Source organism: Phocoena sinus, chromosome 3 (assembly GCF_008692025.1).
Source record: "Phocoena sinus isolate mPhoSin1 chromosome 3, mPhoSin1.pri, whole genome shotgun sequence".
Classification (NCBI taxonomy): Eukaryota; Metazoa; Chordata; class Mammalia; order Artiodactyla; family Phocoenidae; genus Phocoena; species Phocoena sinus.
Window position 1 is genome coordinate 74,307,346 of NC_045765.1, and position 25,896 is coordinate 74,333,241.

The 25,896-nt window shown below is 34.7% G+C and overlaps 1 protein-coding gene across 2 annotated transcripts in view; it reads right to left on the reverse strand.

The window, feature by feature from the left end:
* Positions 1-6,192: 6,192 nt before the first annotated feature.
* DMXL1 (Dmx like 1) overlaps positions 6,193-25,896 on the reverse strand; it is a 132,943-nt gene continuing 113,239 nt past the window's right edge. For both annotated transcript variants that reach the window (XM_032625990.1, XM_032625989.1), the window contains 6 exons: positions 24,037-24,164; positions 20,064-20,156; positions 17,607-17,698; positions 12,327-12,379; positions 9,771-9,988; positions 6,193-8,077 (listed from right to left, as the gene is read on the reverse strand). In XM_032625990.1, the coding sequence (XP_032481881.1) occupies positions 7,853-8,077; positions 9,771-9,988; positions 12,327-12,379; positions 17,607-17,698; positions 20,064-20,156; positions 24,037-24,164 (809 nt within the window). In that variant the 3' untranslated portion in view covers positions 6,193-7,852. The remainder of the gene's footprint in view (positions 8,078-9,770; positions 9,989-12,326; positions 12,380-17,606; positions 17,699-20,063; positions 20,157-24,036; positions 24,165-25,896) is intronic.

Sequence of the window (25,896 nt, forward strand, 5' to 3'; positions counted from 1 at the left end):
TAGGTGCACGGGCTTCAGTAGTTGTGGCACGTGGGCTTCAGTAGTTGTGGCACACTGGCTTACTTGCTCTGCGGCATGTGGGATCTTCCCGGACCAGCACTCGAACCCATGTCCCTTGCATTGGCAGGCGGATTCTTAACCACTGTGCCACCAGGGAAGCCCCAAAGGAAATATATAGATCATCAATAGAGAATTTTCTCTACTTCCTACCCCAGTTACCAAAAATGCCATCTATATCAACAGTCACATTGACTTCCTTTCTCTCACCCCAGTGGATCAGAGCAAACCCATCCACCAGTTCTCTGGGTCCCCAAGGAGCCCTCCCTTCTATCTACAGGGGCCACATTCTGTTGAATACCCCTTCTTTTCTATCTTGGACCTCTCAATTTCTATGCTTCCCCCATAAAATATTTAAAAATGCTAAAATGTTAAAATGATAAAATTTAAAAATCTCCACGAATCCTACCACCTTCTCTCACTGCAACCCTCTTTACTAGGGCCATCTAGACCTGAGTGACTATAGGAGCTGATAGCTGAAATGACTCAGAGTGGGCATTGCCTCAGAGCTTACTTTAGGAGGCCTGGTAAGGGGCCTCTACAATCCCAGGCAACTTGCATCATTGTCATCAAAGAACAACCAGTCTTTCTTCTAATAAAGATATTTGGATTCCACCTTACTACACAGAGTGATAATATTTAGAAATTAGTAAGATAATTACCTTTCCTATCTTACTTGGGCCAAAAGATACTTGGATCATTTCACTTTCAAACTAGCACTTGCATACTTCCAGTTCGGAGTTGTAAAAAACATAGAATCTAGGAAGCTCCTAATAACTAATCCATTATTCAATGGCTAATTATATTTTAAAATAATTGCAGCTGTCTCTGGATTAATTGAATCCTTTCAGACCAAACCCCACCCCCCAAAAAAACCCCAAACCCTATAAATCACATGAAGTGGAGAGAGCTGCATGCCAAAAATACCTCTGTGCATACCTTCTATTTTTACTTCTGCCCAGTCGAAGGTATAGGAACTAACATCAGACAGCTTAAAGTTGAAAAAATCTTCTGACCCAGCTTCCTCTTGTACTCTTCTTTTGCTTCAAGCCTCTTCTCTGCTTACTCAGTGTCAGCCTCCTCTTTTTGAGTGTAAGGAAATAACTACATGGCACCGTGAAATGTACAATAAAAATCTATGCATAAATACTCTGGGAGGAGAATGGAAGTGACTCACACTCCTTGGGGGAATGGAGAGGATTTCACAAAGGAGGTTCCATCCAACCAAGTTGAAAAGGATGAACTCAAGCTTGCCCGGCAGAAGGGCACTCCAGGCATCATGGAGAGAGAAGATAGTCTAACATTTTCTGGCACTAAAATCACTGAAGCAAGGATGTGCACCTTGAACACAGCCCACAGAAATATCTACGTGGCCTTTGTGCTTTAACTACATTTTAATGGGACTATATCAATGAACATGCCTGATTCAAAACATGGCTATAACTTCACCATTCTCTAAGGTCACTATCTGATTGTCTACTGCTTCAACTCTATTCCCAGTCCCATTTCTTTTCAGAGCTTTACCATAACATGTAATCTTGTTCTTAGAGTAACAATATGGGTATGGTAAAGAGTACATTTTTCCTAACAGAAGTCAAGGTGCATATTGGGTAGGGTAGGAGAATTGTTCAATGTCATGCAAACTAGAAACTTGGGGATAGAACAAAAATCAAGATTTGGGGGTCAGTGATCTTTTCCTATTACTTCCATATACCTCAACCCCTACTCCTAACTATTATACACCACTAGTGATTATACCTTCATCATAGAGCATTTTTCACTTTTTTATTCAGAATTACTTACCTATGTTACTAAAATACACCTCTTCCTAAGAAAGTTTTCTAGAACTGTTGCCTGCATTAAAGGTAACTTCATCCACATTCTTAGCCAATTCGATCAGCCACCCTCTACATGAAACCAAGCTCTTTGCATATTTCCAGGTTTTCACCCCTTAAGCCATTCCTCTATAGAAAATATAGTGATGCCCCTACCCAGAACCCTTATTTTTCTGTGATTGCACCACTGGATTCTTCATCTATGTGGGTTCTTCCTCACCTGAACTGTTTTCTCCTTTTTGACCATCTCAAATCTTACTTGAGCCTATCCCCAATACTATAGTCTATTTTTTTGTCCTTAGCTGCATAATTCTACTCTGAAAGGCTTTTTCTATACATATGGGTCTAAATTCCTGGCTCTATCAAGAGTTCTCTTCTGTGCTTACAGCCATGAAATGCTAGCCCACGTTGGCAAGGCATTACATGATTTTAAACAAAAAAGGCTCCCACCTTAGTCCTGGAATACTCGAAGCACAGCACCCTCCCCTAGTGGGTTCTGACTTCCACACTGTCCTCTTTCAATAGCCTCACTTCTTTCCCTCTCATTATCAGTCTTCAGAGTAAAGAGTTGGCGTGCTAGTTATTTCCATGTACCTGTGCTTCCTCTCTCTGTGTGTGTACATGGGTCTGTTCATCTCTCTCTCTCTACATAAAAATGGCCACATGGATTTTAAAAAAGTGTATTCAGTATTGTGGTGGATTGCAAATGGTCTCAGAATAAAGACACAGCCAAGGTTATGGTTAAGTCCTTTTGTTAAGATCTCAGAAAGATTTTTGGGTGCACCATGTATACCGTTTTTGTGGGACACTAAGATTTCTAAGCATCTTAAGGTGGTATATACCACAGCAACCTCACAGGGGGCCCAAGGTAGAGAAATAAAATACAGGTGTGGCTTTTGTCTAATGAGTGGATTATAATTTAATATACAAGAAACCCACAACCGTTTTTTTTGTTTTTGTTTTTTTGCGGTACGTGGGCCTCTCACTGTTGTGGCCTCTCCCGTTGCGGAGCACAGGCTCTGGATGCGCAGGCTCAGCAGCCATGGCTCACGGGCCTAACTGCTCCGCGGCATGTGGGATCTTCCCGGACCGGGGCATGAACCCATGTCCCCTGCATCGGCAGGCAGACTCTCAACCACTGCGCCACCAGGGAACCCCCCACAACGTTTTAAAAAGCAATTTTACTAGACTGAAGCATAGGGGACAGGACAGTATAAAATGCAAAGAGGTCTTTGAATGCTCAAACTTCTCTATCCAGGAAAACAGGCTGAGAAAACTTCCGTTAAAAACACTGGGCCACTTTTATGGAAAAAGAGTAACTTAAGGATAGAAAAAAGCAGCCCAGAAGGTGGAGCCAAGAGCTGTAGAGAATTACTTGCAGGGAACAGGAGTACTCAAGGAACTGGTGACATGTACCCAGCTAAATTCCAGAAACCCTCTGGACCAGGACCTACCATGTGACTTACTTTTCCTCTTTTAGAATGGGAGATAGCTATCGCCTCTGTCTCACCACTGTTACATTTCACATGTGGGAGGCACATAACTTGTCTCATTAGTTCATGGATCTTTAAACTGAGTACTGTACTTAAGGAAACTCATTTAAGGAGCCACATATACACCTGAACCTGATTTAGACATCAGGACCCTGGGGTTCAAAAGCCAAACCCTGATGCAGTAATAGGATGAAAACATTGGAGTTTTTCTGGGGGAGTGTTTTACATGTGGGAGGAATAGATTTTAAAACTTTTAAAACACATATCCTGGACTGATACACTGCACTGCTTAGATTCTGTTACAAAGGGCATACAGGAGTAAGGCATTTTCACTGTGGAAAGAAATGGGTTGTACCACCAAATTGTTTCTATTACCTATCTGTATTTGCAGTGGGAGAACATTAAGAAATTTTTCTTGTTCCAAGGAGACTTGTGAAATAATGTCACACTGCAACTCTGTGTTAGCTCCCTGACTTATAGGCCACAGACATACAGGAGACAACCAAGTAAGCAGAAGGGGAAGAAAAGTCCTAAAAAACTCAAAACAGATTTAGCTTTGAAAATAACTGTAGCAAAAGCCATACACATATCTAACACTGACAGGTACATTTAACTAATCTATGTTCAACTTTTTCCAAGTACCCTGAAGGGTAACATCTTAACCTTTCTACTTAAGTAATATCAAGCATCAAAAATATCTCAACAATTCAAAGAGGAATATTCCGACACAAGATCACTTCACTCAACAGAGCAGTTGCCAAAGTTGTTGTCCTTCTTGGTATGAAAATACAGCTTTTCTTCACCAACACGTACACAACCATCTCGGGTATCATGTTACCAAGTGGGGTTTAAAGGAGTTTAGAAAAGTATTACCTCCTTCTTCCCTTCTCCCATGTTAAAGTTTTGCTTTGTATGTATTCTTCCATACATATTTCTATGTTCCTACATATATACTAAAACTAAAGATTGAAAAAACCTGAAACAATAAGGGATATAACACCTTTTACTTTGAAATTTTATCTCACCAACCTCTTTTCAGATGAACAGATACAAATCTAACATGCTTTTACCATTGAGAATACTGCATTGTATGGATGTACCAAAATTTATGCCAAAATTTACCCACTAAATAACATTTAGATTTCCAGTTTTCTTGCTCCACCAGATGTCTCAATAAACATCCGTATACGTATATTTTTTTTTTTTCTTTTTAATATTTATTTATTTATTTTTTGCGGTACACAGGCCTCTCACTGTTGTGGCCTCTCCTGTTGTGGAGCACAGGCTCCAGACGCGCAGGCTCAGCGGCCATGGCTCACGGGCCCAGCCGCTCCGCGGCATGTGGGATCTTCCCGGACCAGGGCACAAACCCGCGTCTCCTGCATCGGCAGGCGGACTCTCATCCACTGCGCCACCAGGGAAGCCCCGTATACGTATATTTTTATGCATAGGTGTTTTTATCTTAAAGGATAATCTCTCAAAAGATTGCTCAGTGAAAGTATGTTTTTCAATTTTAATATGTATCTAGGTAACTTTGAAGCAGTTTAGTCCTGCCAGCAATGTTTCACTGTGCCCACTTCCTTGCATCTTCACCAAACTGATGTCACTGTGTTTTGACTTTATACTAACTTGATGGATGAACAGTGGTAACACATTTCTTTTTTTTAAAGCATTCCTTTAACTATTAGCGAGGATGAACACACTTTGTGCTTGCTGACTTTTCCATGTCCTGTTCTGTGAATTGTGTGATTTCTCCATCACTTATCATTCTAAAATTCTCTTTGTATTAGGGTCGTTAACATTTTTCCTATTCCTATACACATATTTCTTCTCCTCTACCTGTTCTTTGGACTGTGGTCTTTTGCAATATGACATTTAAACTCTTTGTTTAGTAAATATGTCTCTCTGGGTTTCCAACACTGTTATAAAAAGATCGTCACCACTCTAAGGTTGTATAAGGATTTTCTTTAAGTAGGTATATCTCTGTATTTTGTTCCAATTGTTGAGACCATTTTGAGAAATTCCTCCACGGTTTTGAAAAAATTTTTTAAAGAGAAGAAATGAATTGGGGCAAGACAGAGAGAGCAAGAAAGGAGGATGGAATTGGCTGTCCCATGATTCTACGTAAGAAAAATCCTACATTTTAGAAAATGAGACTCACAATGTTGTGAATTCTTCCATCATTACAAAGCCTCATTCTCAGAAAGCACACAATTTAAAAAATGTATTTTGATGTATCCACTTCATTAGTGTGGATGAAATTTTACATATATGTATACCATTTTATACTTAAACATACATTCCAACTACTTTTATTCTCACCTTTTTTGAATAATGCTTATTCATTAAGTTAAAGACTATAGAGAAGGAAGAACAGGGTATCTGGGAAAATTATGCAATTCTTCCTACATTAACCAAATACAATACAGAAGTTCTCCAATTTAAAATTTCACATACACTCAAGTCAACTAAAGTGGCATAAATACTACTTAAAACAATAGCATGCTAAAAATAGTTACTGCATGATTGTTTATTTAAAATATTATGACTCTGGATGTAAATACATATGGGCTTACATAATTTATTATTCATATAAACCCTCAATTAAAATGCTTAATTCTTCATCCACAATGTCTTTTTCCTAGTAAGCATAATAATACATTTTCTATCTCACTGAAAGTGTTTAAACCCTTTTGAATCTTGATTCATGAAGAAATTACTGAGGAATAACTTAATATTAACTACATCAAACAATAGTATTGTTTGCAATGTTGTCACAGATTTCTCCATGGCAAAATAGTCACATATCGTTATTGCACAATTTATAGTACAGGTTATTATGTGCACATCAACTCTCTACATAATAACAGTGTCTTCACTGCAACTTGCTCAACACATTTAAAATTATGAATACAATTTACAAAATCTTTTAACAATATACTTTTAAAAGTATCCTGAGGATATTACAAAATTCATTTTACCAGCCCTTCATTTCTTTGCTTCATTTGACTCTTTAGTTTCCAAGATAATAGCTTTCCATATTTTGTTACATAAAAATGTTCTCTTAATATTCCTATTAAAATATATTTAAGCTAAATAGTATATAATTGTCCCTTAAACTCTTAGTCCCATCTGCCTCCAGTCTTCTTGGTTAAAATCAAGTTTTCTATAATTCTGAATCAGAAAAGGTATAGCACAAAACAGACAGAAATAGGGTTAGCACATTTAAGTTAAAAGCATTGTGCATTTTTAATATTTTGGTCATATTTTATAATAAAATAATATATTTTGGCAAAAAATAATAAAATATAAGGCTTAGTTTATTATCTTTTAATGGTAGATCTGGCAGGTATTTTACATTTGTAAATACTATCTATTTAATTTGACTGTTTTCACATTTGTTTCTAAAAACATTGCTATAAGGTTTTCAGAACTTTGAGACTAAAAGCACCTAAAAACTAAGAAATAAAATAAAATAAAATTTAAGTAAAATGTATGGTGCCTAGAAATCCTTTGACAAATTTATAAGCTTAAGTATCTCATATATGCCAACAGAATCATTATTGCCTGCTAAGTCTTATCTGACTCAATGTAATCTTTAAAATAATAATCTTGGAAGTTTTCCTGAAATTTATTTGAAAATTAGGATGGGAATTCAAAAATTAAAAAAAAAAATAGGTGAAAAAAACAGTTGCAGAAAAAGTTGTTATTCTGGTGGCAGTAGTTGTTATGGCACAAAAACAAATGAAAAGACTTGTAGTTTTCATATATATATATATATATATACACACACACACACACACACACATATATACACATATACACACACACACAAAGTTCAAATAAGATGTATAAGATACATTACATATATATACACGACCACACACACACAACTTGGGGTCCAGAGGGGAAACTGATGAAAACTTTATGTAACGAGGCATTTGGCTCACCTGTCACTAAAGTCCCAAAGACAGTGTTAATGGAGATGTTCACTATTTTTTGATTCTTACCCAAATATCAATCTATCATTAATTAAGAGAGGAGTGTGAGATGTGTAAGTTTGAAAAAGGCAGTGAGAGTGTGGTGAATTAAGTGATGACTGATGTGCAACTGCCTTTACATAAAGGGTATTTTTACTGTGAAACAAATTCATGCAGAGATATCTGCAGAAGAATTTATCAACAACAAGAAAACAAAACTCCTTTAACACTATGATATACTCACTACACTATAAATATGTATTATTACAGCATTACTTATACATTCTACTTTAGGCAATGTAGTCTAATTTTGAATGACCTTATTAATTTTTAAGGCATCAGTGCATCAAGGGCAAAGCTCCATAAAATAAATATGAAAACAAGAAAGCATTAGCTTATCTGTGGCATAGAGACTGATCACTGTACATCATATGTGTTGGCCACTTCATGGAATAGGTAATAAATTATACATCTTATCGTTAAAATGTTACAGCATGAATTTCACATCATTTTTCAACACTTCATTTAATGGGCTAAACTGATCTGGCAGTATTCTCATTTTCATTGTTCCATCAGCTCCACATGAAAAAATGTGATTTGCAGGCCCTGTCTCAATTTGCATCACTCCAGTTCCAATATTTCTGAAAATGGATTGCCGAGCATGTTCATTGATAAAAGTGTGGAGAAGACTAAAGGTAGAGAGACTCCAAATCTGAAATATATAAGAACAAAATAAAAATTGGGGTTGACGATTACCATAAAAATCCAAACAAAAGATTCACGTCTGTTTTCCTGCACAAATAAGGAATTTCTAAAACAAAAATGGAGAAAAATCTGTGTAGGCTTACAGTCATAACATTTTGATTCTGTATATGGTGTTACAATTTTCCAAAGCTCTTTGATATTATCACATTCTTCAAAAATCAATCCAGTAAGAGAGGAGGTACTTTAAACCCTTCGTTGGAGACGAGAAAACTTAGGTACAAGGAGGTTAGGTGTACAATGCAACAGAAACTTGTAATGTTATAGGAACTACAATCAAGATTTCCTATCTCTCAGCGAAGTTTCTGTTGTGTAGTTGTATAGTGGGGTAATTCTTTCCCCATAATATACAGTACCCACCAGGGGATCAGAACCGCTGGAAAGAGAAAAATACCAAACACCTAGAGGCCTTCAGACCAGTCAAAACTATATTCCAGCTGCAAGATGAATTATTACAACTTTCTGATGTTTTGACATCACATTTAAAAAAAATATTTCTTTCTTTTCCCTAAGAAATTCATTAATTCATATTACTCTAGACATGATTGTTAAATTTTAAGTCCTGAATACTACCTGGTATACTATGAAATCTTATAACTTAATTAAATAATAAACCTCAGAATGAAAGTACAAACTAATCTAAATAACTAATCTAAAATATAGTATGACTTATTCTAAACTGAGGGCAGTTTAAATAAGAAACTAGCTTCAAACTGGAAAAAAAAAAAGAATTCTGTATGGAAGCTGGTGTATATATTTAAGAAAAACCTTTTTGAAATTCTTCAATTTCTTCTGGCTGAGAATTATGAAAACAATATGGAAGTTCTAACAAAGCAGTCCAACTTACCTGTACTAAGTACTCAGTAGCACTTAAATTAATGGATTCTAAGAAACTAGACTCCTCCAGTGGGTTGCTGACCACTAGAGTAACGTAGGGACTAGTCTTATCCCTGCAGATCCTTCTGAGTGTAGCCAGAGAACCTGCCATCAAAACCACTATTTCTGTGTTCCAAAAATGCACATTCCTGAGCCTTGGACTTACCAAATGGGTATTTTTGGGATAGGACCTAATAACAGTATTTCTGGAGTGGGATGCATTTTTAACAAGGTGCTTAACATTTTTAACAAGCTGCTTAACATTCAAACTTCTAAGTTTGAAGCACAGTGGAGTTTGAGAAGGACTGTTACAGGTAGAGCTTATCCAGGTACATCAGAATTCTTGAATCAGGCACTGAGTTGTTGGATGCTGATACTATGAATGACAAAATGGGGAGAAATTTGGGATAAGGGAAAATGTCAGTATATCTCACAGCCCCTGAAACTGAATTCAGTAACTCTGAATATGGAGTCAAGACTAATTCTAATGTCTGAAATATGTTCATATCCATGGAAAATCCAGTTCTTTCGCGTGCATTAGTTAAGCATATTTGAAAACAACTGAAAAACAGGCATTTTTCAAGTTAAATATTATTTTATTTCATTCATTAAAAGATTTATTAAATAGCAATTAACCTTGTTGACTACAAAGGAATTAATATTTCTATTATTTAAAGAGACTGGTGTCATCAATATGATTAAAGATCTAAGGTTTCTAAAGATTTCTTTTCATATTGTAATAGATATTGTGGCATTACTGTATTTACCTTTATGTTGCCCTCAGCAGATCCTGTAACAAAGTACTCTTCAGTTGGATCAATAGCAATGGCTTTAACAGGAGAATCATGGCTCTGGAAAAGCTGCCTCTGCTGTCGTTGCCGAAGGTCAAAAACACATGTATAGCCTTTTCTGCCACCTGATATTAGTAGCTGATGTTTTGGAGCATATGCTAAAACAGTGGCTCCGCTATCATGACAAGTAAAAGCTGGAAAAAAAAAAGTAAAAACTATTTAATAGTATAAGAAACAGACTTCTGGCTTTTGGCCAGCCAAGGTAGAATGATAGATTAGATTTGCCATCCTGCCTAAAACAATTAAAATATCAAATGATATATAGGAAACAATGGTTTGAGACACCGGTCACTAAGTAATGAAGAATGATCTTTGCAAAATGGGAAACAAACTGGGTGACCAACATAACTGCCCCAGCTTATTGCCTATAGAGTATTTTCTGGCCATGGCATAAGAAAGGGGAACCCAAGTTGATCTGGGTTCCTATTTCCACCAGCCATACTGGGAAAAAACCCTCATAATTCACAAGGCATCGTATAGAGTACTGAGAAGGGTACTGCCTCAATAGAGGGGCAAAATTAGCCCTGTACCAAATACGGCTTTTAACACAGCTGTTTTCATCATCCCAGAAAGTTCCCTCATGCCTCTCCCTCAAAGGCAATTGCTATCCTGATTTCTATCCAATTGGTTTCGCCAATTCTTGAACTTCACATAAATGGAATTTTATAGTATATATTCTTTTGTGCCTGCTTCTTTTTCTTTAACATAACATTTTAGATGTGTCTCACGTATCAGTAGGTCATGCTTTTAAATTCTGAATAGTATTCTATTACATAAATATACCACGTTATCCTGTTGGACATTTGTGTTGTTTCCAGTTTTTGGCTACTATAAATAAAGCTGCTAAGAACATTCCTAATACCAGTCTATTTGTGGACATGTGTTTTCATTTTTCTTGGATACATATGTAAAACTATATACTGCTGGGTCACGCTACATGCATGTTTAACTTCACTAAGAAATTGCTAAACAGTTTTCCAAAGCAGTTGTACTGTTTTATACTTTTATCAGCAAATCATGAGGGTTCCAGTTTCTCCATATCCTCACCAACACTTGGTAGTCTAGAACCTTTAATTTTTGCCATTTCAGTATACAGAGTAGTATGATAAATTATGGTGAATTTAGTTTGCATTTCCCTGATGACTACTGATGTTGAGCATCTTTTATATGCTTATATGCTATGGAGAAAAACGGTAATTTTAAAAAATCTTGAATATATCATTTCTTTAATAGATTGTGCTTTTGGTGTTGTATCTAAATCTCATTACCAAACCCGAGGTCACCAAGATTTTCTCCTATATTTCCTTCTAGAAGTATTACAGTTTTCTTTTTACATGTTTTACATGAGTCATTTTGAGTAAATTTTTGTGAAAGGGGTAAGGTTTGTACCTATGTTCATTATTCCACATATAAGCACCCAATTGTTATTAGCACTTTTTGTTGAAAGACTATCTGTTTCCACTGAATTATCTTTGTGCCATTATTAGCAATGAGTCTACTATTTATGTGTGGGTCTATTTCTGGGCTCTCTAATCTGTGTCTATTCTTCAGCCAGTACCACAATGGCTTGATTACTGTAGCTTTATAGTGAGTCCTGAAATCAGGTAATGTGAGTTCTCCAAGTTTGTTTTTATTCAGTATGCATTATTCTAGGTCTCTTGCCTCTCTACATAAACTTTAGAACCAGTTTGTTGATATATACAAAACAGATTGCTGGGGGTTTAATTAGAATTCCACTGAATCTATAAAGTTGTGAGGAAGTAACATCCTAACAATATCAAGTTTTACAATCTGTGAACATGATGAAAATTTATTTAGATCTTTTTTTCTTTTACTTTTTTTGTAGCTTTTCCCAACAGATGCTATATATATTTCGATTTATGCTTCAGTATTTCATTATTTTGGGTGCTATTTTAAATGGTAATTTTTTTTTTAATTTCAAATTCCAATTGTTCATTGTTGATAAAGGAATGCAACTAATTTTAGTATAATGACCTGGTATCCTGTGACATTACTGTGCTTACACATCAGTTCCAGCAGTTTTTTTTCTGTATTCTTTGGGATTTTCTACACCATCATGTAATCTGTGCATAAACAGTTTTATTTCTTCCCTTCCAATATGGATAACTTTTACTTCCTTTTCTTGTCTTATTGCTTTATTTAGAACTTCAAGTACAAAGTTGAGTAAGAGTGGTGTGAGGGGATATAATACTGTAACTGATGTTCGGACCTGTGCTATCAGATTCAAAGCAAAAACAAATGATTTTTATATTATCTATGTTCCACTGTCCTTCATTAAAGTATGGTGAAGAGTTAAGTACATATACAGCATTTTTTCTTCTTTTAAACTTTGCCACCATGGTCAAAAATAAACCTCACAGGCTACTAAGTGTGTCATTAAAAAAAAAAATCCATTTAAAAATCACTTTTACTTTATTAGTTTGTGATTCATAAAATGCTTTCAAAACTTACCATGGACTAAACTGTTGGCAGGTGCTACAAGAGTGTCCCACAAACATATGTTTCTGGAAAAAAAAAAAAGATTATTGAATGACATAAGAAGTTAACAGAATAAAAATAAATATGTCTCACATTATACAATGATAAAGATATCAACACAGAAAGAATATTATACTTGTTAACATATATGCACCCAATACAGGAGCACCTAAATATATAAAGCAAATACTAATAGACATAAAGGGAGAAATAGACAATAATACAGTAATAGCAGGGGATTTTAACACCCCTCCCAACATCAATGAACAGATCATCCAGAGAGAAAGTAAGGTAATAGTGGTGTTAAGTGACACAATAGACCAGCTGAACTTAAATGATATGTACAGAATAATACACCCCAAAACAGCAGAATGCACATTCTTTTCAAGCACACATGGAATGTTCTCCAGAACATATTACATACTAGGTCACAAAATAAGCCTCAACAAATTTAAGAGCATAGAAATTGTATCAAGCATTTTTTTCTGACCACAATAGTATGAAGCTAAAAATTAACTCCAGAAAGAAGAATGGAAAAAAACCCCAAACACGTGGAGACTAAACAACATGCTACTAAAAAACCAATGGGTCAATGACAAAATCAAAGAGGAAGTCAAAAAAGATCTTGAGACAATTGTAAATGGAAACACAACAACCCAAAATCTATGGGATGAAGCAAAAGCAATTCTAAGAGAGAAGTTCATAGCAATACAGGCCTTCTCAAATAAACAACACAGCCTACCACTTACCACCTAAAAGAATTAGAAAAAGAACAAACAAAGCCCAAAGTCAGCAGAAGGAAGAAAATAATTAAGATCAGAGAGGAAATAAACAAAATAGAGATTTAAAAAAAAACAACAAAAACAATCAATGAAAGCAAGAGCTGATTTTTTGAAAAGAAAACAAAATTGACAAACCTTTATCCAGCGCATCAAGAAGAAGAGAGAAGACCCAAATAAACAAAATAAAAAGTGAAAGAGGAGAAATAACAACCGATACGAAAGAGATACAAAGAACTATAATACTATTAACAGTTATATGCCAACAAATTGGACAACCTAGGAGAAATGGACAATTTTCTAGAAACATACAGCCTGCCAAGAATGAGTCAAGAAGAAACAGAAAGTTTGAACAGACTGATCACTAGAAACGAAAATGAATCTGTAAGGGAAAAAAAACCCCATCAAAACCCAACTGTCAGGAAACAAAAGTCCAGGACCAGACAGGGGAATTCTACGAAACATATGAAGAACAAACACTTATCCTTCTTAAACCATTCCAAAAAAACTGAAGAGGAGGGAACACTCCCAAATTCATTCTACAAGGCCACCATTACCCTGATACCAAAACCAAACAAAGACACTACAAAAAAAGAAAATTACAGGCCAATATCTTTGATAACTACAAATACAAAAATCCTCAACAAAATATATTAGCAAACTGAATCCAACAATACATAAAAAGCATCATACACCATGATCAAGTTGGATTTATTCTGGGGTCACAAGGATAGTTCAACATTTGCAAATCAATAAATGTAATACATCACATTAACAAAAGGAAAGATAAAAATCATATGATCATCTCAAAATACACAAAAAAACTGTCTACTGAGATGTCCATTCATGATAAAAACTTTCATCAAAGTGTGTATAGAGAGAACATTCCTCAACATAATGAAGGTCATTTAAGACAAATCCACAGCCAACATCATACTCAACAGTGAAAAGCTGAAAGCCTGCCCACTAAATTCAGAAACAAGACAAGGATGTCCACTCTCTCCACTTTATTCAACATGGTACTGGAAGTCCTAGCCACAGCAATCAGACAAGAAAAAGAAATAAAAGGTATCCAAATTGGAAGAGAAGGGGACTTCCCTGTTGGTCCAGTGGGTAAGACTCCATGTTCTCAATGTAGGGGGCCTGGGTTTGATCTCTGGTCAGGGAACTAGATAGTGCACACATGCCGCAACTAAGAGTCCACATGCCGCAACTAAGAAGTCCACATGCCGCAAATAAAGATCCCGCATGCCACAACTAAGAAGTCTGCATGACGCAACTAAGAAGTCCACATGCCGCAAATAAAGATCCCGCATGCTGCAGCTAAGACTCGGTGAAGCCAAAGTAAACAAATAATTTTTTTTAAATTAAAAAAAAAACAAATTGGAAGGGAAGAAGTAAAACTGTCACTATTTGCAGATGACATGATACTTTGGATAGAAAACCCTGAAGTCTTCACCCCCCAAATTTAGAACTAATAAATGAATTCAGCAAGGGTGCAGGATACAAGATCAATATTTTAAAAATCTGCATTTTTATACACTAATAATGAAATATGAGAAAAAGAAAGTAAAACACAACCTGTTTAAGATCACATCAATGAGAATAAATACCTAGGAATAAACTTAACCAAGGAGGTGAAAGACCTATACTCTGAAATATAAAACACTGATTAAGGAAACTGAAGATAATACAAAGAAATGGAAAGGTATCTTGTGCTGTCAGACTGGAAGATTAATATTGTTAAATTGGCCACACTACTCAAAGCAATCTACAGATTTAATGCAATCGCCATCAAAATACCCATGGCATTTTTCACAGAACTAGAACAAAATAATCCTAAAACTCACACGGAATCACAAAAGACCCTGAATTGCCAAAGCAATGTTGAGAAAAAAGAATAGAGCTGGAAGAATCACACTCCCTGACTTCAGACTATACTACATAGCTACAGTAATCAAAACAGTGTGGTACTGCCACAAGAACAGACACATAGATCAATGGAACAGAACAGAGACCCCAGAAATAAACCCAAGCATTTATGGTCAGTTAATCTATGACAAAGATGGCAAGAATATACAATGGAGAAAGGACAGACTCTTCAACAAGTGGTGGTGGAAAAACTGGACAGCCACATATAAAATAATGAGATTAGAACATTTCTGTTCACCATATACAAAAATAAACTCAAAATGGTTTAAAGACCTAAATGTAAGAATGGAAAACCATAAACCTCCTAGAAGAGAACATAGGCAATACACTCTTTGACAAAAATTGTAGCAATATTTTCTTAGATCAGTCTCCTAAGGCAAAAGAAATAAAAGCAGAAATAAACAAATGGGACCTAATTAAACATAAAGCTTTTGCACAGCAAAGGAAATCATCAACAAAACGAAAAGACAACCTACTGAATGGGAGAAAATATTTGCAAATAATGATTGACAAGCGGTTAAAACCTAAAATATACATACAGTTCATACAACTCAATATAAAAAAAAAACTCAATAAAAAAATGGGCAGAAGATCTGAATAGACAATTTCCCAAGGAAGACATACAGATGCCCAACAGGCACATGAAAAGATTCTCAACATCACTCATTATTAGAGAAATGCAAATCAAAACAACAATGAGTTATCACCTCACACCAGTCAGAATGGCCATCATCAAAAAAATCTACAAACAATAAATGCTGGAGACAAGTGTAGAGAAAATGGAACCCTTGTACACTGTTGGTGGAAATGTAGATTGGTGCAACCACTGTGGAAAACAGTATGGAGGTTCCTCAAAAAACTAAAAATAGAACTACCATATGATCCAGCAATTCTACTCCTTGGGTACATATCTGGAAAAAATGAAAATACTAATTTAAAAAGATACATGCATCCAAATGTTCACAGCAGCACTATTTACAATAGCCAAGACATGGAAGCAACCCAAGTGCCCATCAACAGATGACTGGATTAAGATGCGACACACACACACACACACACACACACACACACACACACACACACTAAAATACTACTCAGCCATAAAAAAGAATGAAATACTGCCATTTGCAGCAATGTAGATGGACCTAGAGAATATCATGCTAAGTGAAATAAATCAGACAGAAAAAGACAAATACTATATAATATAACTTACATGTGGAATCTAAAAACAGAGACAAATGACTGTATATACAAAACAGAAATAGACTCACAGATATAGAAACAAACTTGTGGTTACCAAAGAGGGGAAGACGGGTGAGTGACATATTAGGAATATGGAATTAATAGATAAAAACTACTATATATAAAATAGATAAGCAACAAGGATATACTGTATAGCATAGGGAATTGTAACAATTATCTTGTAATAACCTATAATGAAGTATAATCTGCAAAAATACTGAATCACCATGCTGTATACCTGTAACTAATATAATGTTGTAAATCAAGTATACTTCAATGAAAAAAAGCAATATGTCTCATTATAGCTCGCTTGAACCTTGCTCACACAGAAAGTTCTTAAATTTATAAAGCATCGAATACAAGTAACCAATATATTTATGTATGATTAATTTTTAGACAAAAATTTAAAAAACTAATAGCTTCCCAAACTGAATAACTTTAGATTAACATGTAATTACAAGGAGTACTATATGAAGTCTGAATATGGAAACCACTTCTTGTATTCACTGATTTTCTAATCTAATAGTTTGACTCACATACGTAAGTAGCAGGACACACCGAATTTTCTTGAGTACAGAGAAAACTTATTCCTACTACAAAAGGGAGCAGCTTCTACTCCATTCTGTGAGTTACAAAGGAGGCACAGATGTGTATAAGAATTTCTATGAAAAATGGGCTGAAAACTCCATATTCCTAAAATTCCCACTTTGAGTGTAAAGTGAGGCCTCAGGACAAACACAAAAGCTCAGCAACCTCAGAAGGCCTTAATCACAGAACTCAGGTGTAGGAGGGAAGTAAAAAGTGTGCCTGGACATGGAGGGAGGAGACTTTTTTTTGCATATTTAAGCTATTTGGGGAGATGGGGATGGGCTGCCACTTACTAGTTATTATACAACTCAGCTTCTTGTGTTCTTACTGTGAAACATTGATAATGCGACATAATAAAGCTGTGGCAAGAGTTTAACTAAGTAGCACGGCCAATAAATAATATTCTTTTTTTTTTTTTGGCCTCAAGCTTTCTTAACACATAGCAAATAATATGGAGAAAAACTCTACCATATTAGTAGAGTAACGTTAGAATACTAAAAATCCAGAAGGAATGGACTTTGTCTTTAATGTCACCAGAATTTCCTTAGCTTTACAATTAAAACACTAAAAAAGCTCTAAGAAACAAGTCTCTTTAAATAAAAATATTTAAAGGTGTAATTATGACATTATTGAGATATAAGGACATTAAGCAATTAAAAAATAAAGCTTAGCTATACATACACAGACTTCAATTTCAGTTATAATCTCTTACCTATTGTCAGTTGAAAGACCAGCTGTAGCTATCAGAGAGGAGGAACTAACGAAGACAAAATCATTGGCTGTTTTGTTATGACACTGCCAAGTCTGGAATGGTTATAAACAACACATGTTTATTGCTGTCACAAACAATTTTATAAGCAGGTAGATGTATTAATCAAAAAACGATCATGTAATTTGTGGCTTACTTAAATCCTTGTGTTCTTTCCCCCACAGATTTTAGAAAAGTTGCAAGAGTAATAGAGAACTCTCATATACCCTTTACCCCGATTCACCAATGTTTACCATTTTGGCACATTTGTTTTGCCTTTTCTTCTCTTTCACACACACACACACACACACACACACAAAACTTTCCCTGAACCATTTAAATAAGATGCATACGTTATGACCTTTTATGGCCTCCGCTTTTGTTCAACCAAAAGTTCAAAGGGAAACAAAAGAAGTTAAGTTCAAACATTTTTCTTAGAATACTTGTGAAAATTTTTGTCTCAGAAAACAAAAACTAGCATTTTAGATGATCTCAGACTGAATTATTTATTTTCAGAAATATTTAAGCTTTCAAATACTTTTTCAAATATGTGAATAAAAACATATTACTAATAGTCAACAAATTAGAAAATTTACAATGTTTCTCAATATTCCATCAAACAATAACAAACTACTATAAGAGGTTTAGTCAGTTATAAAGGCTTCCAAGTTATGTCTGTTCAGATGTTTCTCTTCAATAAAAAATAAAATTTATAATATGTCAAAATCATCATATGAGAAAGTTTTCCTGTGAGTCACTTCCCCATTGCCCCCAACCACCACTGCAGCTGGGCTAGATGATATGTCTTTAAAACAAAATCTACTTTAATTCCCAAAAGCAAATAATGTTCATTTTAAATCCAATTTGTCTTTTTAGAAGTTTTAAAACAAAGGCAGTCCCCTAAGAAACATAAACCTGTACAGTTGACCCTTGAACGACACAGGTTTGAACTGCATGGGTCCACTGATACACAGATTTTTTTCAATAAATACATACTACAGTACTACATGATCCAAGGTTAGTTGAATCTGTGGATGCAGGACCATGGATATGGAGGAGTGACTGCAAAGTTATATGCAGATTTTCAACTTGGTGGGGTGAGGTGTCCAGTGTCCCTAACCCCTGTGTTGTTCAAGGCCCACCTGTACATTTAATCTGCTGCCTGAATGAAAATATGAGGAAAAATAAATATTCTTTCAAGGTACCCTCACCAACACTCCCTTGCTTGCTTTCACTTAGACCAGTACTTTATTCTAGCATTTAACCTTGGATGAATTACTGGAATTTTAACCCATATTCTTAATTTTTTTCTTGATAGATATTACTTAGTCTTATAAAGGGCTTCACTAAAGAATCCATCAAATATAAATTCAGTGTTCTATGAAGCTGCAGAAGGTTCACTGAACCTGTGTGGTCCTGAATAGAGATGCATCTTTTTTTTTTTTTAAGAGATGGGCAAGAAAATAGCACCAGCTATAGGATACCCTTTCTACTTTGTTCATAAGGGATAATAACTGCAGAAAAACAACCAAATGCACTGGTCTGTTGATCATTCTTTTTAGGTATCATAGCCACTGCCATTTAGTGAGGCTAGAAAAGGGCTTGAGTAACTCATGGGTCTCCAGAGTTACCATGTTGGTTCTATATAGGTTTCTTTTTTTTTTAACATCTTTTTATTTTATTTATCCCTTGACTAATCATTGCATTTTTAATTAATTTTACTACTTTGGTCTTTATCGAGTGACTAATCCACGAGCTTTATTAGTTATTTACATTTTCTGGTGAGATTTTTTTACTTTTCTTATGTTTTCTTTTTTTTTTCTTCCTTTCAGTTTTGAGAAATGATTAACATGCAGCACTGCATAAGTTTAAATAAGGAGTACAGCATAATGTTCTGGCTTACATACATCATGAAATAAGTTTAGTAACATCCATCACCTCGCATAGATATAAAATGAAAGAAAAAATATTTTTCCTTATTCTGAAAATGCTTAGAATTTACTCTCTTAACAACTTTCATATATAACATGTAGCCGTGTTAATTATGTTAATCATGTTGTACATTACATACCCAGTACTTACTTACCTTTTACCTGGAAGTTTGTACCTTCTGACTGCCTCCATCCAATTTCCCCTCTCCACCCCTGCCTCTGAGTAACCACACATCTGATCTCCCCTTGCCATCAGAAACAGGTACTTTCATACAGGTTTATTCTCCAAGTTACCAGAGACTAAGGATTTTTATACCTCACAGTGTGATTTTCAACACAATACAAGGACAGAAACTTATAGTAAAGTGATTGAATACACAGGACTAGACAGATTTTATATTTTGGCTTTGATATTTCTTGCAAGTATATATTCTTGGTTTCTTTAAAATAAAAATTCAAAAAATTTTAAAGGTAGGAATTCTTGGCTTACCAGGTATGGCTTAGGCATACTTCCAGTAACTGGACAACATTTCCAGTTTGTTTGATACAAACTTAAATATCCATCAGCATCAACTATTCCAAACTTAGAGAAAAAAAATATTTAAAAGTATTTAATACAAATAAAAAAGCACATTATTTACCCTTACCCTCACTGTGAATCTCATATTTTAACTCTTAAACATTTGACTGATAAGTTGCTTGACTTTTCACTTCACCTATGCATGGATCTAGTCCAGAAAAACATTTAGCTATTGCTGTAAAAAATTCCAGGGTGGATATAAAGGAAACTAACATCAGACACTCAATTTATTATACTAACCGACAGCACAGTCTGTATATTCTCTGTAAATACTCCAAAAATAGAATACTGGATTTACACATTAAGCCATGTGACAAAGTTTTAGCGTATATAAGATAAAAAAACTGTTCATCTTAAAAAAGACAAAGTAAGGACTTCCAGAGATATACAACAAGAAAAACATGTAAACAACAGCAGAAAATGAAACAAAGTTTATCACAGTAAAATAATTCCACTATGGAAACTCAGAGCATTTTGACTGGAAAGATGACAAAATAATCCAGTAAGGGAGTATATGATACAGATCTTAAAATAAATGTCTAATTCGGACTCCTGCCCTCTCCCATCTACAGATATAACAACTATTAACAATTTGATAGTGTTCCCTTTCAGATTTGTTCTATGAATATTCAAACATTCATACATACAAGGATACAAGGTTTTTTAAAAATTATGACGATAATATACAGTTCTACAGTTACATTTTTTACTTATTACAGCCATTTTTTCACATTGGTATCTATAAATATACCTCATTCTTGTGCTGTGCAGTATTACACTATATAGTTGCATTGTAACTTTTTAAAGCTTTTCCTTATAGAATTTCCAATTTTTCCTATAATAAAAAGTACTGTTTTGAACATTCTTGCATATACACCTGAGTATTTATATAGGACAGACATCTAGAAAAGAAAAAGCTCTGTCAAAGGGCATCATTTAAAATTGGTAGGTGAAGCCAAAATTAAATCCTAAGTGGTAATATCAATTTACACACCCATTTTTCTTACACATTAGTCAACACTGCGTACTACAAAATTATATTTGTTGATTATCAGAAATAAAGTCTCATTTTAATGTGCATTTCTTCAGTTATTAGTGAGGGTTATTGGCCATGCATAGGGTTTTGTTTTTTGTTTTTTTGGTAAATTGTTCATTCTTTGTCTTCTTTTTCACTGTCTTCTTACAAAACTGACTGATAGGACTAATAGTAGGAATATTAATCCATTGTTTACTATTTTTGTTACAGATATTTTTCTGATGTTTATCCTTTCTGTGGTTTATCCTATGTTTTCTAGAGTAGGTTTAGGTATGTTCTTCAGAAAGGGTATATGGAATGTGCTTATTCTCTGCGTACTTAAAAATGTGTTTATTTTGCCACCAAATATAAATGACAGTTTGGATAGACATCAACCCCATTCCTTATCCATCAGAATTCTGTGAATACTGTTCTATTGTCTATTTGTAACCTCTATTTTTGAGGAGGCCAATGCCATTAATTTTAGATAGGGGGGTAGAGAGGTTGTAAGCAATCATTTTTACCCCTACTCCTTTCTAGAAGCTCTCTTTATCCTTCAGTTAAAAAAAACAAAAATCAAATAATCAGGCTGTGTCTAGGCATGTGCCGTTTCTCAATACTTCTGCTTAGTACTTGGTAGGCGCTTCTTTTTCTAAAATTCCATGTTTTGCTTTGGGGAAATTTTTATTTTATTATTCCTTTTAATATAATGTTTCTCTTCCATCACCTTTTTTCTTCTTCTGATATATCTTTTAAATTTCTTTTATAAATCCTGGGTCTAGTCTCTATTTACTTCTTGGATTATTTTCACCATGGAATAAATTCCAAATTTGTACCTCCCAGTCACAAACCTGATTTTCAAATACTTCCATTCTGCTATTTAGCCCTTGTAATCAGTAGTTCCTCTACTCCTAATTTTGGGGAATCATATGTTTTTAACTTCTAAAAATTCTTTACTGTTCTACTGCCTTTGGTTCATAAAATCCCGTTCTTGTTTTACAATGTAGGATCTTCCTAAATCCAAGGAATTATTCCTCACAGGTCATTTTTTTCTGCTAAATGCTCCCTTTTAGCCTCTTGGTTTTTCTGCAATGTCCAATGACTTTTGACAAAATGATCAGCATTACTGTGATATACTGTAGTATGAGGTATCTGTTCCAATTACTCCAGTAGGCTTCCCTACTAAGAGAGATAGCACGCTTAGGTGTCATGCTCTTGGGCACCATCATGGCTAAGGTGAATCAACAGTAAGCTGACTGCCTGTCAAAGAGACTTGGGAAGACAATAAGGAAGTTTGTTGTGACTTAAAATAGCCTATATAGAAGGTTGTAGTGAGTGTAAAATCTATAAAATAACTCTGAGTGTAGAAGGACTTGAATGCCACACTGAAGAATATGGGCTTTTGGATAAAATGAGGAGGCTGCAGGTTCTTGAAAAGGACAATATGATCTCACCTCTAGTGTAGTTATATAATTATGTTATTTGTTCTTTTTTCTTTTATGGCTACACCGCACAGCTTGTGGAATCTTAGTTCCCGAAGCAGGGATCAAACCCGCGCCCTCGGCACTGAAAGCACGTGAATCCTAACCACTGAACCACCAGGGAATTCCCTATGCTATTTGTTATATAACTTTGTTGACAACATGAAGAATGCATTAGAGAGACAGGGTCGAAGTACAGAGATTAGTTAAGAACAATGTAACATTGACAAACCAAAGTAGAAAAATATGAGCACGTTAAGTGGTATGGATAGGTTATACAGCTGGAAGTACAGTAGAATTCTAAAGGCTTTTAGATTAAATCCCCTTAATTTCCCATTAAGGAGCAAAGAATGTTGCTAATTGGTATTAAGAAATTATAAGCTCTCAATTTTGTTTCATAACTACATGAAAAATTATCACTGACTTCTGTGAAATGATAAGAGCCATCTGATAAATGTGGTAGGCAAAAAGGTTGCAGCACACCATGACACAAGTAACACGTAAGGAGGGTGGAAGGTTTGGAGGTTGAGGGAAAACCAAAGGCAAGATGAACCATCAGCTAGGGCCTGTGTGAATGTTTTTAGTGAAGCATGGCCCTGAAGACAAAGAGCAGGCCAATTTCCCCTTCAGTAGTTGTTTAAAGTGCTAGTAAGATAGGAGGAGCAGAGAGAGGCAGTTTGAGGAAAGGAGGATTACGGGAGGTGAAGCTGGTAAGAGCCAGGTTGGCAAACTTTTATTAAAAGGCCTATATAGTAAATATTTTAGGCTTGCCAGCTACAGTCTTTGTTCTCCTGAACTCTGTTGCAGTACTGGGAAAACAATCATAGAAAACAAATAATGAATGGGTTAGCTGTGTTCCAATATAACTTTATTTACAAAACAGGTGGCTAGGCCATAGTCTGTTAACACCCTGTTCTAGAGCAGTGCTTCTCAAAACTTTAATGTTGTGTACAAATCACAAGAGTATCTGGCTAAAATGCAGATGGTGATTTGATAGGTCTGGACTAGAGTCAATAACCTGCATTTCTAATCAACTCCCAGATGTTACTTACTACTTGGTACTTGACCATACTTTGAGTAGGTCCCAGAGGGTAAAGTAAGCAGATGTATTTAATAAAAAATGTGTAATATAAGATGGTCCTATAATCATTTGGTCCTTAAGCATCATATAAGAGAATTTTAATGGAAATGTATATAATGTCTTTCCAGGAAGAACCAAGTGAATTTAAGTTTTGAGAGGAATTTCTTTAAAAAGAATTCATGTAAGATGAATTAATACTTCACCATCAGCTCACTGAGCTGTTCTCTTCAGAAACCCAAATGAGTAATATTCATAAACCTTTAATGAAATCAAACCATTTTCCCTATTTACATTTTTATATACTACCTTATTTCCTTGATAGTTAAATCTCATTCTTGTAACTCTTGAATTGCCACCAGATCGGAAACAGGTTATTTGTTGAGAATGGCCCCATTCGAACATTCTCACACTTCCATCTTGAGCTCCTGTCAGATCTGCATTATAAGAGGGAAAAAATTGCAAATTTATTTCAGGAATCTTTGGCAAATTTATCTTTTAATCCAATGTGAAAATCTTTACGGAAGAAATACCTAAGAAATGAGTCATAGTCAATTCACATGAATTTACCTTTGTATGAAATTTCACTTGAATACTCTCAATCTTAAAAACAGATGATTACGTGGTATTCTTTCATCTGACAGAACATATCCTCACACAAAACAACAGAAGCAATTAAATCAGACCTCTATAAACTGTATTTCCTTTTGAAATTATCTCAGTTACGTTTTAACAGCCTTTAGTAGATAACGTTTATGATAAAGAATCAAATTCTTGGAGTTACTTAACTTTGTATGGTGACAGATGGTAACTAGACTTATCATGGTGATCATTTTGTAATGTATAAAAATACTGAATCAGTATGTTGTACACCTGAGATGAACACAACACTTTAATAAGTCAACTGTATTTAAAAAAAAAAAAAACTTGGGTTTTTTTTTTTCACACACACACACACACACACACACACACACTGTATTTTATTTTTACAAAAGATAAATAAACTGACACCAAGCATTGTAAATGGATGACCACAACAAAAGCAACAATGACTGCAATTACCAAACACGAAACACACTCATACTATGTCATATAATATTGACATTCAGTCCAGTAATCCTCCACGGTAACAGCTCCTTTACTTTGTATATTGATTTGTATATTTTTTGATTCTGAAAATTGATTTGTATATTTTTTGCTTCTGAGTCCTTGTGGGTTTTTTTTTATTCAAACAGAAAGTCACAAAAATTATAATCATCCTCATCAGTTCACTCAGTCCCATGTAATTAATTTTTTTTTCATCTTGATCTTTTGTTAGCACTTTTATGAATTCATCAGTTTTCCATTAGAGTTCCGAAAATGCTTATTCATTCAGTTCAGTAGTATAAAATCTTGGGATTTTTAACAGCCAATTCTTATCAGTCATACTACTGATGTTTAAATTTATGCATTTTTCTCTGAAAAAAAGATTGTACAAGGTCTTGAAAGTCATGCTAAAAAAAATCATTTCTAATAGTTATTGTGACTGATCTGATATCTCAAATATATGTTATCTGTTTCATTAAGGAATATGAACAAACTAAGTAATTATTAAATTCTTTACTTTACCATTTACTAATTGTGTGTTACTAGGAAACTTACTTAATCTCCCTGAGCCTACTTCCTTCTAGTAAAAGGTATATAAGTCACTATAATAGTGATATATATCATTAATGATATATAAGTCACTGGACAGTTCTGAGAAGTAAATGAGATAATTCATATAAATCATTCAGAAATATACCTAACATATAGGGCCAAATCTACATTAAGAATAGTTATCAGTATTAATGTGGTACAGAGGTAGTGAGAAATTATATTAATGTATGTAAAAGTAAAGTATCTAGCACATTGCTGGTCATACATTAGTCAATTTTCCCTCATTCATATCCAAGTATTTAAAAAAAAGGAGCTTCAACTGTTTTGACATGTTTTAACACTGGGCTGGGATGGAAGGGTGGGTAGAATTTCTTGAGACTAGGGATGTTAATTCTATCCTCCCTCTCCTCTATAGTCTTGCCTAGCTTAATCAAAAAAAAATAAATTGGGCTAGATGCATTTAAAAACCACTCAAATTTTTCTACTATTTATGGTTTTATTTAATTTATTTGAAAAAAATCCCTAATTATT